General features: G+C 47.2%; 1 protein-coding gene across 5 annotated transcripts in view; it reads right to left on the bottom strand.

Annotated features, from left to right (window-relative positions):
* Positions 1-18,667, bottom strand: part of TIAM2 (TIAM Rac1 associated GEF 2) — a 223,259-nt gene that overhangs the window by 90,865 nt on the left and 113,727 nt on the right. For all 5 annotated transcript variants that reach the window (XM_047859600.1, XM_047859602.1, XM_047859603.1 and 2 more), the window contains 4 exons: positions 17,497-18,651; positions 10,924-11,359; positions 4,821-4,993; positions 2,536-2,760 (listed from right to left, as the gene is read on the bottom strand). In XM_047859600.1, the coding sequence (XP_047715556.1) occupies positions 2,536-2,760; positions 4,821-4,993; positions 10,924-11,359; positions 17,497-18,645 (1,983 nt within the window). In that variant the 5' untranslated portion in view covers positions 18,646-18,651. The remainder of the gene's footprint in view (positions 1-2,535; positions 2,761-4,820; positions 4,994-10,923; positions 11,360-17,496; positions 18,652-18,667) is intronic.

Here is an 18,667-nt window from a genome sequence, read left to right as displayed (position 1 = left end):
TTGGGAGGTCGTGTTCTTATTGGTCTGGATTTGAAAACATCTTTGCCTTCGTAGCTTCACGTAACATTCTCTAGTCAAAGACCATCTCATAAAACTAATCCTAAGCATGTGCTTGTTAGCTGCCTTGACTTTTCATATTCTTTGCGTCTGCAAGTAAAGAGCTAAGAGCTCTCTTTACAACCATCTGGCAAACGAGCTAAGGACAGTGAGCGTAGCAAATATAATTCGTGGTACCCACTGCAAAGACCTCTGGGAAAACAGGACTCAAGTACAACCTTTAAAACTGCCGATATGGCGAGGAGAGTATTTTCAGGTGGAATTTCTAAAGATCAATCCCAACTGTTTACCAAAAATTCACAAGTGCAACAGGAGAAGGGAACTGTGTATACGGGGGGGGGGGGGGGGGAGGGTGAGGGTAGGATGAACCGAAATGAAAACATTAGTAGGATCAGGACAGTGTGCTTCAAATAACTAATGTAATGATTCTGATAAAGAACGCATAATGTGCCACAAAAGAGCTTCTCTTCAGCCAACCAAACCATCAAAGACCCTTGGGTCTGTATAGGGTTTTATGTGAATGTAACTCCCCTCCCAGAGATATCATAAATTAATCATTGGTCAGCTATAAAAGACACTTAATGAAACTGCATTATGGCATAAAATTACATTTACTGAGAATGTGTATTTTGTTTGTTTGTTTGTTTGCTTGGATTTCCTAGGGCCACTAAAAAAGGAAAAGGGAAGGAAAAGGGGGGCAGTCCCAGAGCCTCTGAATGTTGCCCAATTTCCCTTCTCGCCATTGACCCAAACATTTGACATTATATAAGGACCTAAAGACTCCAAGGTGGACATCCCTTTATAGGACTAAAGTATGGCTTCAAAGGTAAATTTTAGAGAGCCAATAGAAGTTAAAACCACATTTTTCCCATATAATCAGCCCGAGACTGTTTTATCGGGGCGCCCCAAACACTCTGAGACACCTGAATCCAGGAGTTCCACCTCTGAGGACAGACAGACAACTGTGGCTCCTGGATCCTGGAAATTCAGGACCACACGTGAGATGTGGCACAGGAAAAACCGGAAGAACCATTTCTCCTTCTTCGAAAGCTTTGTGATTTGTCAGGTAACCCTGACCAAGGCTCACATCCCTACACGCCACAGAGACTGAAAGCTGGGAGATCGGGACCTGCCTCTGCGTCTGAACTCTTCCCAGACTGAGCAGAGGAGGCTGCTGCTCAATCAGAAGCAGGCAGAGGGCAGAGAACACGGGGTGAGCTCCTGGGGGTCCTACTTCCTCCTGTGGCTGTGTTCCTGCCAAGGCTCCCGAACACCTGCCACCTCTCTCCATTCTCTGCTGGCAGCTTAACTTTCTTTTCACTTCCTTGTTAACTGGTAGTCTGTAGTTTGCTAGCAGGTCCTCTTTAGACAAATGGCGTATTCCATTTGAGGAAGAGTTCAGGAGTATCGGATATGCTGAGACACTACAGAATGATAGAAATTCTGTACTCCGAAATCCATTTTCCATATAAATCGTTAAGCTTCTATAGTGTCACCCTGCATCAGGCCCTGGTAACTGCACATCCAGTGCTGTCCCACCAACTAACAGACTTCCCTATGTCATCTGTCCTCCAAATCTGATTAATCTTCTAAAGATACGATGTTCAGCCTGCACTTAGGAAGACGGAGATGCTATAACTTTCATGGACACGTGTCTAAGCGCTCAGGGTGCATGCACAAAGGAAAACATATTAAAAAGCTGCTTCTCTTGGGGCGCCTGGGTGGCGCAGTCGGTTAAGCGTCCGACTTCAGCCAGGTCACGATCTCGAGGTCCGTGAGTTCGAGCCCCGCGTCGGGCTCTGGGCTGATGGCTCGGAGCCTGGAGCCTGTTTCCAATTCTGTGTCTCCCTCTCTCTCTGCCCCTTCCCCGTTCATGCTCTGTCTCTCTCTGTCCCAAAAATAAATAAACGTTGAAAAAAAAAATTTAAAAAGCTGCTTCTCCTCCTACAAAATGCAAACAGCATAGAAACTAGCTGTTTAATTATGATACGAATGTGGAACTAGACCGGAGAAAGCATCGTCCTTTAGCATCTTATCTGTTGGCAACATACATATATTTTTTTTTTTTTTGGAATCCACGGACACGGGAATAGCTGTATGACGCCAAACCAAACTTTCTGAAGCCACCCTCTGTATCAGAATCCTATCTAACTGTCTAGTGGTTTCATTATAGAAATCTCGGTCTGAAAGTGACAACATACGACACGATCGGTGAGGCACGAAGAAGCCGTTCAAGATTATGAAAGAAGATCTGGCCACAAAACGTTCCGCTGTATGTATAACCACCACCAAATGTTGTAAAGTCTACCGACATCACCGATGTCACAAAAGTGCTGCCACTGAGTACTTGAAATGAGAAGCCACAGAAACTATCTCCCCCGGAGGTGTAAGAAACATCACCACCATCAGTTTGCATCCAAACTCAGATTTTTGCTGAGTGACATGAGCAATGAGAGAAAACGCGTAAATAAATACTACCTGGTTTTCGATGGCTTTCCTGTTCTTCGGGTCGCTCACCACGGACAGCTGTAACTCTGCCATCTTTCTCATTTTGCTGTCCATGTCTATCTTCTGAGCAAGGTTTTTGGTCTGGTTCTTCAGCAGGCGAACTGTGTCCTCTTTTCCGTGTTTCTTTGCAAAAAGGGATGCGCAAGCTGAATGTATGGCAGTGACCCAGTTTTCCAGATCTGTCTGGCTGGTGGCCTAAACACGGGGGGGGGGGGGGGTGAAAGAAAAAAACCTATTTGGAATTGTTTTACCGCAAAGTGTTCTCCAAAGTGGGAGGCTGGGCTTTGATGTGTAAAACCCAAGAAGTACCTTCACTTCATAAAAATGGTTTAATTTCAAAAACAGACCCAACCACTCAGCTCAGATTTGCAGACTTCCTGGACTCGGGAGGGTCTGAGAGAATGCCCAGAGCACAGCAGAAATAATCGTGCAGCCCCAGATCCGACAGGAAGACTAACCACAAACAAGCTGCAGGCCAAGAGCAGAGGAGTAATCACACCAGGGCACGTCCACTCAGCTCAGGGTCCTTACACTATGCTGTTCTCTAAGTGGGAATTTATCTTCATAATTTTAATACAGTGAGAAAACAGGAGAGCTTAAAAGGTTAAAGTCTGAAACATGGACATGAAATTTCATCTACAGTATGAACTCTGTTATGAAATCTGTAAAAGAATATTGGGGGGATGCGCACAACATTAAAATAGTTGTCCTGGAGCACGGGGAGTATACAGAATGGTTCTTCTTTCTCTGCTCTTCAGTTAACTTTAGACACAACGACTACATGCAATTTCCATGTAAGAAAAATATCTTAGAAATAAAACAAGTCTGGATAAAGCAGCATGGGCAAAGATTAGGATTCTAAGCAGGCCGAAAAGCCCTTTCCATTCCCTTGATGTCCAGAAATAACCACACAGATTCAAGCTATGGATGGATCCCCCAATTAGCTCAGGGATCATACAACAGGACCTACTGGGCAAATTTCTTAGGACTACAGATATTTTGTCTGAATCACAAAATACTCATTTCACACTTGCCCCTAAGATCTCTGTGTGAGTTTAATCCAATGTTCTTACCCTCCCTACAGTTCAGATTAACAGCAATTCGTTACTTGGCCTTAAAGCATCGTAGAAAGTCTCAGTAACCAGTGTTAAGAGAAGGAAAATCCAACTTCAGGCCCTGAATCTTTTAAGTCGGGGATAGCAATAAGGCCAGAAGCCCTATGAGTTTACCTGGTACCAGCCACAGGAAATCCTTTGCAGGGAATTCTAGATTGCCCAAGTCAGCTGAGAGAACACTGTGTTGTTCTGCAGGGCTCCGGGACCAGCATCATCAAGACACCTGAACCTAGGACCCAGCAGGTCCTTCCGTGAACCTTTCTGACCAGATACAATCTGCAGCCCCAATTGGGTCTCCAGGCGGGACTGGTTAGACTGGGGAGCACTTGAGAAGCACACTTCTCTTCCTTCACTTCTACCTCTTTTGAGTTAATTAGTAATAACAACAGCACTCGGGGTGAGGATTCCTTTAAGCACTTAACACACGCAATTCTTCATCCTCAAAGCAATCCTCTAAGCCACTGTCCCCCTACTGGTTGTGGGCTCTGAAGCTCAAAGCAGTTCAGTAAGCACTCTGTCTAGGGTGACCCGACCCACAGCAGCAGGAGCTCCCACCGAAGCCTGACACCAATACTGATGGCTCAGCATCACCACACTCTTCAACTTCGCACTTGCTAGGAAACTGCTAAGAGCTGTAACAGCAGATACCTTGCATCTTAACATCCCAAGCCCACTTCCACTGGAAAATGAGACTTCCCAGCATTTGTCTCTAAGGTTTTCCTGAAATGCTGCTTCTTTTACTCCTGCTGGGATTCTTGGGAAAAGTCTAAAGCCATATTCTGTAGGCCTCTCTGAAAAGCCTCCACTCTGGGAATTTCAGACCTCGCACCATTAGATTCCGAGCTACTCCAGGATGGGGAATCACGATTTTTCTCTCTTCAGAGCCTCACGATCCTCCTGTGGGCCCCAGCTCGGCACCCGCAGGGCATCCCGAGGCAGGCCTGCTCTAGGAATTACTGGATGTGCCCCGGCCCCGTATCACCAGACAGTGAGCAGAGGCCAAGCTCTAGCTTGCTTAAGCTCCAACCCAAAGCCCAACTGCGCTATTCCTCTACTTCACTGCTGAGCTGTGCCTCTTCATTCTGCTCCTTTCTATCCTCATAGTACACAAGCCCTCGTGTACTGTGGGCTCGGCAGTACCTGGAAAAGGTAGACATCTCCAAAGGAGTTGCTGAGGCAGAACACGTTCTCCTTCTTGGGATGCTCTGGGACGGACTGCACTATGCTGTCTTCCGCAAACAGGGCACACCGAGGGGCGCTACTCTGGTCCGTGCAATTCTTCCCATACGTCTCGTAGAATAGCAGCGTGCATCCTAGGAGAGAGAAGCAAAAGAACATCTGTGCCACTGTCCTGAGGATCCAGGAAAGTATGGAGAAGCTAGGGGATACATCTAAAAGAGAAAAGAAAATGGAAAGAGACAACCACGTAATACAAAAGGAAACCGTGGCATCCAAAGTATGCCTTGTTGTACTAGCATAACTCAAGTGAAAACGACTTGTTTTTGTAAACATGGTATCAGTGATAACAATACCAAGCACTTATTATTGCTTACTCTGTGTCAGAAATTCTTCTAAGTTCTTCACTGGCTCATTTAGTCCCTACAGCAGCCCCAACAGGTAGGTGTGGTCATTAACCCCATTTTACAGATGAGAAACCTGGAAGATTATACCATCATGCAGGTCCCACAGCGGGACTGCCCAGGAACTGGCCCCAGAGCTCCTGTTCTTTTTTAAATTTATTTATTTTTGAGAGAAAGTGAGAGAGCAGGGGAAGAGCAGAGAGAGAGAAGGAGAGGGAGAATCCAAAGCACATGGCTGAGCCTGATGTGGGGCTCAGACTCGTGAACTGCAAGATCATGGCCTGAGCCAAAATCAAGAGTCGTGAGCTTAACCCACTGAGCCACCCAGGCGCCCTGAGCACTCGCTCTTAACCACACCACTGAGTTATTAGATCTGAATGCAGGAAGCCACAGAAGACCCACGTGCATTAACCAAGGGAGCTTCTATGCTTAAAATCTGCGGTAACAAGAAACCGAGCTTACCTGGAGAACTTTGCCATTTATGAGTAAAGTACCCAGTTAATTCTCCAAATGCCACGTAAAATAACTTAATATTAGTGTATTCTTTTATGTCACAGTAAGAGGAAATAGCAGTACACATTTCACTAGTTTAAAGAGGGGAAAATGAAACTAAATATCCCTCGACTTTAAAACATTACTCCAAAAATGCCTGCAAGTACATAGCTTTCCATTAAGAAGCCAGTGAAGTATTATAAGTAGAAGTTGTTAAGGATCTACTTTGATAATTAGATAGGAGTACCTTATAATTATCAGACGCAGTCTTCAAGCAAATTCTAACATGCTCACAAGTATGTTCTCTTGTTCAAAAACCTTCATCCAAAAAAACACTTTCGAGCACTTCTCATGTGCCGAGCCCTGCCACCCAAATACGGCTGATGAGGTCACCATCCCTCCGCTTTGCAAAAACCTCTTCCACTGATACTAAAGAAGCACCAGCCTGCTCTCACCTATGCTGCGAACGAATCCGGTCCACGGCATGCCTGTCTTACTCTCTGAGTTAGGAGTCCTCATTCACACAAGTGTAAATGTTTTAAAACGCTATTCCATGCTAGCCAGCCTCACTTCTTCCTTCAAAACGCAATCTGAATCTGGACAAACAAGTTCAGATCATGGGATCCAGTGCAGCACAGAAGCCAAGAGAAAAAGATGCCAGCAGGTAGCTAGCTCTGCCCCCAGCAACAACATCACCACAGGACACCACTTTCTCCCTCCGTGGTACTTAATGATCTCAAGAAGCATGAGCAATCTTTCTCCCTGCAAACAAAAGGCACCCACACTAAGGCTGAGAGAGGCTCTTGGAAGAAGGAAAAACATGAGCAGGTATCCAGCCAGAGCCGCTTCTGCAGGACTGAGCCAGTCTCCTTTTCCAGCCACGGATGCAGTGAGAAACGATGCCCCCAAACGTTTCCATCAGGAAACGCCTGAGTGCCGCTGTGATGCCATGACCTGGGGATCCGAGGACCAGGGTCAAGGTGACAGATCCACGCCAGCTCTGCCCAGTCCAAATTCTTTCCGACAGGTTAACATTTACTTCCCAGTTTCCCTATCGCTGTCCTCCCAGCAGCCGTGGCTTGAATCATTGCATCTAGAGGAAACGAACACGACTTTGGGCAGGTGCCAAGCCGCCGCCAAGCCTCACACCCTGTCGACAACAGACCGCAGCTCTACCGTGACAGGGTGAAGCCAGAAGAGCCCCAGGCCGGGATGTAAAACGACAGGCACAAACTGTGTTGCCATCAAGTTTGAAGAACAGCAAATCGGCCGTAAACCTATTGCCTCAAAGTTCTCTTCATCTGTGTCTCGAACACTGGGGAGGTAAGCTGGATGGGAAGGGGCCCATCCGAGTCGGTGCCGTCTCCCGCCCCCGCCACCCCCACACTGCATTTCGGCCATCAGCCCTGCCCTGTCCCCGCCAGGAGGCGGGGTTGGCCTGGAAGGCTGACAGCGGAAGTTCTTCTCCCCGCGGTAGGAGAAGGAGAAAACGGATTGGAACAGCAGCGGAGGACAAGAACAGGTGAGGTACTGCTAGAAACATTACCAGCGACCAAAGAATTAGTCGCCTTCCCTCAAAGCCACCTTCTCTTTGACGCCCTCTCGACCCACACGCGTCACATCATCCTCATCTGCCCTATCACATGGCAGAACCACCAGAAATCCCAAATTACTCCACGAACCCCTCTCCCGATGTCGTGCGTTCTGAGGGATTAACTCTTCAACCTTGCCAACTGCCCTACCCAGAAGTCCCCTGTGAGCCACGTGAAAAGCCACTCATTGGAGAAGACACAGAGAGAGCAGAATTACCTCTGTTAAAGATTTATTACATCCTCCAAGCCCTAGAAAACGTGTCTACCTTTAGCATACTATATATTCAACACAGGTACACAACCAGTGTGCTCCTAGCTGCTCTCCCGAGAACACTGTTTCCAATTTATTTACACAAACACTTCGAAGATAATTTTAAAATTCTGCTTAAATGTGCATGTGTGTATACATACATACACACACGTGTGTGTGTGTGTGTGTGTGTGTGCGTGCGTGTGTGTTTTTAACAAGGATTAAACCAAATAGTTAAGTCTCAACATTACAACTTGGATTCTAAGCCAAGAAAGTTGAACTCAACCCATTGAATTCCCAGAGGAAAGAGGTGTAGAAAGCCACATGGAAAAGGTTATGCTGGGAAAAAAAACATCTTTATCGCATGCCTTTCCTTGGCTGCAAAGGAAAGGAAGGAATGTGGGCTTGATAACATTTACACTCACAAAGCTCCCTTTATCCGTGGGTCCTGAGGTGTTTCATGAGCAAGCTCGAGACAGCAGCGCGCAGGCAGGAGTGTCGATCCTGGAAATGTCGAACAACTCAGGACCACGCCTGCCGCGGAAGTCCCTGGGGTAGCCTCCACGATGGAAAACTAGAACCCAGACGGGAGCTCTTCCAACAGTGAGTGATACCTGCCTGAATCTCTCCCAGGAAACCTCCGACAATCTGGCTTTGCACAAGCGTCTGCAGGAGCAGGGAACTCGGGAAGATGGTGTCCCTTCCACGTGCTCATGACTCTGGTCACGGTTGTATTTCTTTTTTTTTTTTTACACTAATTCAGAATCTGCTTGCCTTCCATCTATTCGTGCCATCCCAACCTCTGGAGAACCAGAACAAATTCAGTGTCTCTTCTATAGGACTGCTGCTCCCCGCCACGCCAGTCCTTATTTTCTGCAAGCTCAATGATCCTGGATCCTTACACCATCCCCCATATAGCATGGCTCTAAATCCCTCTGGTGTTCACCGACGGCCTCATTTCTTACAGCAGGTTATGGACACACAAACACACACCGTCACCAGCCCCCCACCACAGCCCCATGGGGTGTACCCTGGGCGATTTTCAGAGCCATTAAGACAGGCAGGGAACAACTTCCCAAAGCATCGATTTTATTTATTTTCTAATGTTAAGTTTGAGACAGAAAGAGCCTGAGCAGGAGTTGGGAGAGGGGCAGAGACAGGGGAAGACACAGAATCCGACACAGGCTCCAGGCTCTGAGCTGTCAGCACAGAGCCCAATGCGGGGCTCGAACCCACAAACTGCCACATCATGACCTGAGCCAAAGTCAGCTACTTAACCAACTGAGCCACCCAGGTGCCTCCAAAACCATCAATTTTAACAAACAGGTTTTACATTGAAAAATAAACATAAGTAAATATAATAAATAAACACAATAACTAAAAAATAGATACATGTCACATTATGGAGTGGAGTGCAACTCTTTCAAACATCATGCAGGAAGGAGGCAGCTTCAGACTGTGATTCATAAACAATTTCATAGGCTCACTCCCCCAGAGGGGACATTTTCGCTCCCCTCTCCAGTCAAAAATACCTCCGGTGGACCCTATTCAAGAACCCTCATCTTGTTTGCTAACAGGTCTCCTGCACTATCTTGCCCCCAAGGACAGAAATGGCCAGGTCCCCCCAGGGCAGAGGAAGGAGAGACTGATGTGGTTGTAGAACATGGGACATCTCTAGAGTGGGAGAGAGCCAAAGCATAAGAGACTCTTAAAAACAGAACAAACTGAGGGTTGGTGGGGGTGGGAGGGAGGAGAGGGTGGGTGATGGGTATTGAGGAGGGCATCTTCTGGGATGAGCACTGGGTGTTGTATGGAAACCAATTTGACAATAAATTTCATATATTAAAAAAAACAAAAAAAAGAACATGGGACATCTCTAATGATGAAGCCAAAGATCACATTTACTCTTTTAAACCACATTTACTTTTATCTTGACTTTATCACATTGGAAACCATTCAATGAACGGCCTCCAGACCAAACCCCCAAGTCTCCTTCACTTGTAATACCCTGGAGCCACATCTCCCTATCCTGTTCTTGGGTGGTTACATGATTATGAACCCTCAGAGCATAACCTATCCCTTCGAACTGTATCTTGCTAGATTCATCCCCTTATCCCAACTTTCCAAATCTTGTTCATCATCCTGTGTAAGAACCTGCCTCCCCAGTATGCCCAAGCCAGCTAAGCTCTTGGCCTTCCTCAGCCACCACGTATCACAAGGATCTAAATCCACAGCCAGAAAAGAGGACCGCAGTCTGTGCTGGGCGCTGGGTCGCGGATTTTACAAACCTTCCAGTTTGCTAAGGGAAGATGTCACTTAAGGACAAGATACCTTCCAAAGTGCATCCTACCCAGAGAGGCTTATGGGTAATTAGGAAATGGCACCAGCTCCCCAAGGCTGGGGTGGGGGCATCTTATGATATTCACATGGTGACTGAAGAAAGGTAGAAAGAGGCACCGTGGAGGGTTCCAGGCCTTTCACACATATCCTCTGCAGACAGGATTCCTAGTTCCACTTTCTCCCAGGATAGGGAACGATGTCACCAGATAAGGATAAGATAGGGAAGGGTGTCGCCAGGCTTGGCTTTGAATGCCACACTCAGTTCCTCAGACAGAGTCACAAGACGGTTGTGCAGAAATGCCAGCGGCTGTGAGGCTGCTCCTCCTGTTCGCATCTGTGTAAATCATCTTTACATCGTGTAAATCCACACTGTATCGACTTAGAGCCTCGCTCTTCCTCAGGATATTTAGATAGCTTCAAATCTATACGCCCATAATGAGCAAGGCAATTATAATTTTTAAGTGGCAATGCCTGCAAGAAATTTTCCTCATCTTAACAAATTCTTACTCCCATTTCCTTCACATTAAAAAGAAGACATTTGTTTGTGATAACAATTAGACTTTCATAGTTTATAAAGGGTAGAGCACACAAATCAAATAATCCAGAGGAAATTCTTCATCATGCAAGCTGAGGAGGATACTTCTCTGGAGTTCTGAACATGTGCAGTTCCGAAGATGGTTACGTATTTGCAATATTTTTACACCCAGAGGCAGGAAAGGTATTAAAGAATGGTACAGAAATACCTATAAAGTAATAAGCTATAACCATTAAATTCAATCATCATGTATCGGAATGAATAACATATGTGAGTATTACATAATCCGTATCATCTAGGTTTGAGAAAGTATTTGTAGCAAGGCATGCTGGGAATTCTGCATCAAATCCCTTCACATTGACGCAAACTAACCCTGGACTGAACGGCACTTCCTAGGAGAGAGGGCAGCTGGGCAAAATGATCCCAGCGGCCCTCGAGTCAACAATGCACTTACCTTTCAGCGTCACCCAGTATTGTTTCCACTTCCTCCGAGCCACCAGTTCAAGCTTCCTTTCCTTCTGCAAAGTGACCAGGGGTTTGAAGAACAGCCATCCTGCTTTCCGGACCACCCCTTGCTCCTTCTCAAAGAGCAGATCAAGTTGCTCCAAAGAGCTGAGTGACCCGCTGCTGGAGTCGGCGGTTTCCGTGGATGTTTCTGGGTTCTCTGTGTTGGTTCTGCTCATTTCCAACTCCCGCATGAAATTCTCATAAATGTTCTGTTGGAGGGGATCGCTGCCAGTTGCATGAGTGGATTCGCTTCTCTGGGACAGGAGCTGAGCTGAGCCCCCTGACCACAGCGAAGCAGACACCGGGAAGGGCCCCTGCACGTCTGCATTCAGTCCATCTGAGCGGCTGTCAAAGTAGTCACTGCCTTCCTTGGACCTCGGCTCCTGTGAGCAATGCAGACGAACACCCATCAGAGGTTACATACATCCACAGTATCCCTTCCCAAACACCGCAGACGTGTCTTACTGTCGGTTGCTAATGCTGCTGCCTCCAAGCAACATTCTTTTAACAAAAATGCACCTTCGATCATCAAGTCACCAAACCAGAAAGAACTGTAGAAACAGCGTTTCCCAACTCAATCTACAGCCAGTAGAGTCAGTGCTTCAAGATACAAACAAAAAATCACTGACTATCCTAAATCTAATCTATGCTGAGCATCAAGAAGTTAACTAGCATATTTAAAACACATCAGCGAAGATTTCTAGGCTGACATTTCTTCTGTGAATCAGTGTCTTCCTGGAAAGAATTCATGCTCTTGGCAGTCTGCCTTCCTCCTGGATCCCTTTAAAGCTAAGTAGAAAATCACTAGTTCCAGGGTCATAGGGTGGGGTAGGGAATAGGCATGCAGTGTTTTTAGGTGTTGTTACGCAAACTTCTCTTCCTCTGCCAGAAACACAGCCCCCAGCCTCTCACCGCCTCTACCCAAATCAAGACTGGAGGATCCCAGCACCTTATTTTCAACTTCAGGTAGTAAAAACCACACACCTGCAATTCCTGATCTACAAAGGTATTTGCTACTAACTTGTTTTTCATAAATAGCATTTTTTAGTTAATTTGGGGATTTCTTTCTTGAAAAGAATATATTTCTTGAAAGGAATATATTCCTTACGCACATCCTTTTATTCGAACATCTATTTTGTTCTAGGCATTGGGGATACCAAAGACACGATTCTTAACTTTAATGTTTATGACAACATAAAATCAGACATAGGCAGCAGTAAGTAAAATTAATATTTATGTAGTAACAACTGCCCCCTATTAGACTAAGTGCACTAAACACTGAAGCAGCCATGCACAGAGCTGAAAACATGAATGTTTCCTCATTTAGATGAGAAGTTATTTAATAAAAAGAACTTTCATACAGGCCATTCACTGGTAAACATCAGTTAACTACATTTTTCAGCAGAAAGTGACCTTAATCTAAAATGCTAACATTCCAAACTTAGAGCTTAGATTAAGGTAAATCTGCAGAAGGATGCTAACCACACCAGCTAGTCAGCTTCTAGTGGGCTTGCAATCATGTTTCCTTATCCATTTCAATAAAAATGAGGGCAAACTCAATGAAGGACCATTGACAAAGGCCTTATCGTGAGTATTCCACTGTGTGGAGGCGTTTTCTTTTCAGAGATTCCATCCAGATATCAAGTAGCAAACACTTGCTATCTTTTGTAGGAAAATCAACTGAAGAGTGCTTCCAAATACCCAGGGGCTAGAAACAACGGAGCCCCAAGCACAGCGATTACTAACAAAAATATCATTTTCTACTTGTGTTTACGCTGTGTCCCACAGTCATATTTATTTATACACAGATGCTTATGTAACGACAAATAAGCCAGCTGCAGCAGTGAGTCACTTAGAAACTTTCAAAATAGTACTAAGATTTTTTTTTTAATTGTCACTTTGTTGCTCTTCAGAACACTCCTAAGAGGTGAAGAAATACTGCTCGTTTTAGTTAGTATTAACATCATTTCAGCTATGAATAGGACTCTGACTCACAGACCCCAAACACTGGGATACCTCTGATACCCAGCAAGAGCTATAATGGGATGTTTGAAAATAAGCCGAAGTCTGCCAGGGAAAGACACTTAGGTGCCAAACTTAAATGTGACCTATAAACATTCTTGACTGTGGTTTCTCACAAGAGAGTCTTCAAGTTGTAATGCTGACTTTTAAATGTTCCACCGCAGCAAAGCATGACAAATTTTCCCTCATAAAAAATAGGAAAATATTGTATTTTAGCATTTATAACTGATTCTTAGACATAAACATGAACCTTTCCAGTTTCTAATAAATGTCCAAAGCTTTCTATCTAGAATCCTAATAGGCAGTGACTAATTTTCAGGCTGATAAGAAGGAATGAATGAATGAATGTCCATCCCTAAAGGGGCTCAGCTAGATTTCCTGATCACTGGGCTATGGGTGTGAAACTAAGGAGCCATGTTACACATGTACACAAAGCAGTCTGATTTCCATCTCCCCACAATCAGATAATCCTAAACAATGGATAATGGAACTTCATGACCAGAGCACTGCAGCAAAGAGTACAAAGCTACTCCAGAGATGTCAGTCACTCCTCGCTGCTAAGGGAAAACTCTTGTATCGTCATTCCTCAATATTCTAGGAAAATGTGCCCAACTCACACCTTGCCCTTCGTCACAGGCCTTTGTTCTTCATCACATCGGGACCATTAGTTCTTTGTGACTACGCAAGCCCTCAAAGAGCAGTGAGCTCCAAAATCAGGAGGGCCCGAAAGCCAGCGTGTCTGCATCCTGAATCTTCTCCACTACAAACTCTGCAGTACTTGTCGATGTGCCCACCAAATATGCCTGGCCCTCCCCTAGGGCACGTGGCAAGGTGATCTTTCTCTTTCTCTTCCTTCCCATCTTTCTCTTCCTCCCCCAGAGTTAGGCATGGCCACGAGACTTGCTTTGGCCAGTAAATGTGAACAGAAGTAAAAAGTGGAAGCTTTAGGGGCGCCTGGGTGGCTCAGTCAGTTAGGCGTCAGACTTCAGCTCAGGTCATGATCTCACAGCTCGTGAGTTCAAGCCCCATGTCAGGCTCTGTGGTGACAGTTCCAGAGCCTGAAGCCTGCTTCAAATTCTGTGTCTCCCTCTCTCTCTGCCTCTCCCCTGCTCGTTCTCTCTCTCTCTCTCTCTCTCTCAAAAATAAACATAAAAAAAAATATTTTTTTAAGTGGGAGCTTTAAAAGCCAACACATGGTTTTCTTTCTCTTTCTGCTACCATGGCTTGTGGTGTTCCAGATGGAACTACTCTGCGGACCTGGGGTGCCAGAAAGGAACAATCCAGAACAGAGTGACAACACAGGAAAGAAACGTTGCTTGTGTTAAATCTCAGAGACGTGAGAGCATTCTGTTACCTCAGCATAACCTAGACCCAGCCTGACTGACAGAACTGAGAATTCACCCAGGACAGGAACAAGGACTCTCAGTACAGCTCCAGGAACACGAAGAGCTTATTGGCATCAAACACATACTTCTTTCCAGCATGTGTTCTCCTCCCTCCCTCCCTCCCTCCCTGCCTCTCTCTCTCTCTCTCTCTCTCTCTCTCTCATTAGTACGATATTCTTTTTCAGTTGTATATGTTCTTTTACCAATTTACTTTATTTTAGGGTCTAACTCACCAGACTGGTTGAAAGCCCTATAAAAAAGGGGGGGCTGCTTCTCCTTTTATATCTCTTTTTAAAAAGTCAAAACAAGTATGTCTCTCCATCACGGTAAGGGTTTCTGGACCTTAGTCCTGCTGGCAGACAGAAGTTCGCTCGTATGTGAGCGAGAGAATATGCATTTTCTGGGTGCTGTGTTGTAACATACAGTCGGAAACTTTACTCCGATGCACAGACTACATTTTTAAGGATCTATACCTGATCTTTGCCATAAATTGTGAACAAAAAACAAAGCGGGGGGAAGGCCAATGGGAGTGGCCTACTTGCCAGAAACACTCATCTTGCTCACCTTCATAGATCCAAAGTGGGAACGCAAGCATAACAAAAGCTGCGTTCAAAGGACACTTTTTAAAACTCCAAAGTAGTTTATTTTAATATTCAGTAAGCCCAAAGTAATATTATTTTTAATATTTATTTAATATATTTAATACTCAGTAAGCCCAAAGTTACTAGTGGCTATCAACAATATCTTGGCCATGTGGCTAAGTGGAAAAAGCTCACCTATGAGGCTTAGCAGAAATGGTTTCGGCCCTGGCTTCTCCAACAACTAGCCTAGTGTCTTCAGGGAGGACCTTCAAATTCCTTGAACCTTACTTTCTTCATTTTTAAAATGAGGGGGAAGTCCTTTCTAGCTTTCAAATTTGAATTTTTTGATTATATAACCATCATGTTCTTTTTCTTTTTTTTCTAATGTTCACTTATTTTTATTTTGAGAGAGACATAGTGCAAGTGGGGGAGGAGCAGAGAGAGAGGGGGAGAGAGGGAAAGGGAGAAAAGGAGAAGGGGGAAGGGGGGAGGGGAGAGGGAGAGGGAGAGAGGGAGAGGGAGAGAATATCCCAAGTAGGCTCCATGCTGTCAGAGCAGATCCGGACACAAGAGCTTGATCTCAAGAACCATGACACCATGACCTGAGCCAAAATCAAGAGTCAGAGGCTCAACCAACAGAGCCACCCAGGTGCCCCATAACCAGTCTGTTCTTAACTCCACAGGCTTACAAACCATTCAGAGTTAAGTCTCTGGATGATACAGACTTGAAGGAGGGCATCGCCCACGGGTGCAACGGGCAGTGACGGTCTGACAGGGGCAGAACGTGGCCAATACGCAGGGGCTGCTGGTCTGCTACTGAGCTACCCTGAACCTGAATGAGGCTCAGCAGAGCCGTGTGTAAGCCAGACCACAAACGTAGACAGATGAGAAACACACCCTATGCAAACAAGAGATGTGGAATGACTGGCTCAAGGCCAGGATCAATCAGGGGTCACAATGAATGACGACTTAACAGAAGTCGGCAACAGAACACCTGAATCAAAAGGCACAAAGGTTCTCAGTGTGGGATTACAGCCCCAGAGAAAGCAGAGGACTATTTCGAAACCCCGTTAGGCTCAACTGCCATCAGCTCTTTGGGAACCAGGAGCAGAGAGAAAAGGTCAAATCTCCACTCGGTGGCGAGGCTTAGCATAAAGTGAGTAAGGAGTCAGCAAATGACTACATTTGGGGAGATGAAGAGTTCCGTAGCAGGAGGGTGATCTGTTCTTTGTCTCTGGGTAAAGGGGGAGCCGAGAACAACAAATCACAGCACGGAAGGGGTGGTGATATGCTTCACGCGTGAGAAGGGAGTAACTAGCGGGAAGTTTTATGGATCTGAAACCATCTACTCAGGGAAGTTCTATTATTTTTCACCCCTGAAGCTCTATAAAATTTTGCAATTAGACACTGATCCAAGATGGATGAAATGCAGTTTTACTAGAGACAAACTGCCCACTCAAATTCTCTTCAACAATGTGACTTATACTGGGCGAGTTTAAAAAAAAAAGTGGGGAGGGGGGGAGAGAGAAAAAACTTTCTCCCTTCTACAAGAAACAAACAAAACAGAAAAGTCAAGAGCAAAAGAACTGAAAACCTAGCAGTTGCCACTAGAACCTAAATAGGCAACCTATTATACTTTCCTTCCTGGTGACTAAGCCACTTTGTTTTCCCATGACAACTTTATACATCATTATTACATGTAAGTATTATCATCATCGCAATGCTTATTTTGTCAGGCATTATCATATTTTTGCTATTACACATTCTTGGGTACAAGATGTTTTCAAAACTGTTTGCTATCCCCATTAGAAAGTGGTGAGATTATACAAATAGCTCATCAACCTTTTTTTTTTAATGTACCAACTTAAGTCTAGAAATTTAATTTCCCCAAAGTAATGTCAAGTTCAGGAGGGCTACTCATCCCCAAATAACAACATTCTATCTCTCCTTTTTGTTTAGACTTCGAGAGTGACCTCTAGCAAGATTCGCAGATGACTAATTCACTGGGGAATTCTCTGCAAAGCTATAATTTGTTTTTTCATTTTTTTTTTAAAGACAGCAAGTGTGCACATGAGCAGGGGAGAGGGGTAAAGAGAGAATCTCAAGCGGGTTCCATGCTGAGGATGAGCCTGACACGGGGCTCCGTCCCACCACCCCCAGATCACGACCTGAGCGGAAATCAAGAGTCAGATGCTCAAATGACTGAGCCACCCAGGCGCCCCACCCCCACCCCCACGCTGTAGTTTCTAAGGACAGTTTGGCCACATCTCGGGGTGACGCCCGTGGAGTTCACACCAGAGTCCCAGGAGGTAAGCTTGCACAGAATCAGAGCCTGAAGTTCTGGGTGAGGGGTAACAAGTGCCCTTCTGAAGCAAAAGAGAAACACCACCACCACCCACTGCTGCAAACAACAAGAGGAGCCCAGCCTGAGGCTAAACTCTGCACTTTCCTGAGCCTCCGGCCAGCAAACAGCCCCGTTTGACAGACAGCGGGCCTGCGGGAACCTTCCCTTCCGCGCCAGGGGTGGCTCACCTGCAGCTTCCGCTTCTTTCTGGAGAGGCTTCCGGTCCAGTCGCTGATGCGGCGCATGCGGGCTTTGAGCGTGTCCTTCTTGGAGGCGTCCTCCGCCGCGGCCTTGGACTTGCGGCAGGGGAGGGTGAAGGACGCGTACGGCCCGGGGTCCCTGCGCTCCACCCGGGACGGCACGTCCATGTCCGAGGCGAAGGACACGCGGTGGCTGAGGCCGGCGCGCGCGCCCACGAACTCGCCGGAGAGCCGGAGGCCCGCGGCCGCGGGGCTGGCGTCCGGGGAGAGGTCGCGCAGCGAGGACAGGGAAGAGCTCTGGTTGAAGGGCTTCGGGGCCCCGGGCGGGAGGTCGGCGCCCAGGCGGGGGGCGGGCGTGCCGGGCGCCGGCAGGGGGCCCTCGGCCTCGCTGGCCTCGCTGGCCTCGCCCACGGGGCCCCAGGGGGAGTCGTACCAGGACGACTCGGAGCTCAGGGAGCTGCCCTTGCTGGAGCGCGGCCGCGAGTCCGGGGGCGAGTCGGGCCCGGGGCCCGGGCTGGGCGAGTAGCGCAGCAGCCGCACCGGGCCGCCCGCGTCCCCCGGGGCCCCCTCGGCCTCCTGGCCGCCGCCGTTGTGGAACTCGACCCGCAGGCAGCCGTCCAGCTTCCCCAGCGTCTTGATGAGCACCCTGGGGCTCTTGCGGTCCTCGCCCGGCGGAGGCGGCGGCGGCGGCGGCGGCGGCGGCGGCGTGGCCGCCACGCTCTCGTTGCCCCCGTAGCAGCTGAGAAGGTGCCCATTGCAGTCCCTCGAGGCCACGCGCTCCTCCGCCCGCTGGTGCGCCACGTAGTGGAAGCCGTTCTCCGGGGAGAGGAAGTCGTTGCCCGAGGCGCTGGTCCGGTGCTTGGCGTACGCGCCGCCTTTGGGGGCCTTGCACGTGGCCCCGCCGGCCCTCGAGCCATAAGGCTGATTACTCTTGCAGTGAGACAGGCAGCTCCGGGCCAGGGACCGGGACTTGTAGCCCGCGCCGCCGCTGCCGGGCCCCCACCCGTGCAGTGACTTGTCGTCTTTCGCGTGAAGGCCGCGTATTTTCAGCGAGCAAGGCTTCTGCTTAGCACCAGTGAGAGCGTTGCCGTGATTCTTGGATCCTTGAAGGGTGTACTGACTCTCCGAGTTCCCCATGTTAACCTAAATGAAGAAGAGC

Source organism: Prionailurus viverrinus, chromosome B2, assembly GCF_022837055.1.
Source record: "Prionailurus viverrinus isolate Anna chromosome B2, UM_Priviv_1.0, whole genome shotgun sequence".
NCBI lineage: Eukaryota > Metazoa > Chordata > Mammalia > Carnivora > Felidae > Prionailurus > Prionailurus viverrinus.
This window is presented reverse-complemented; position numbering and strand designations above follow the sequence as displayed.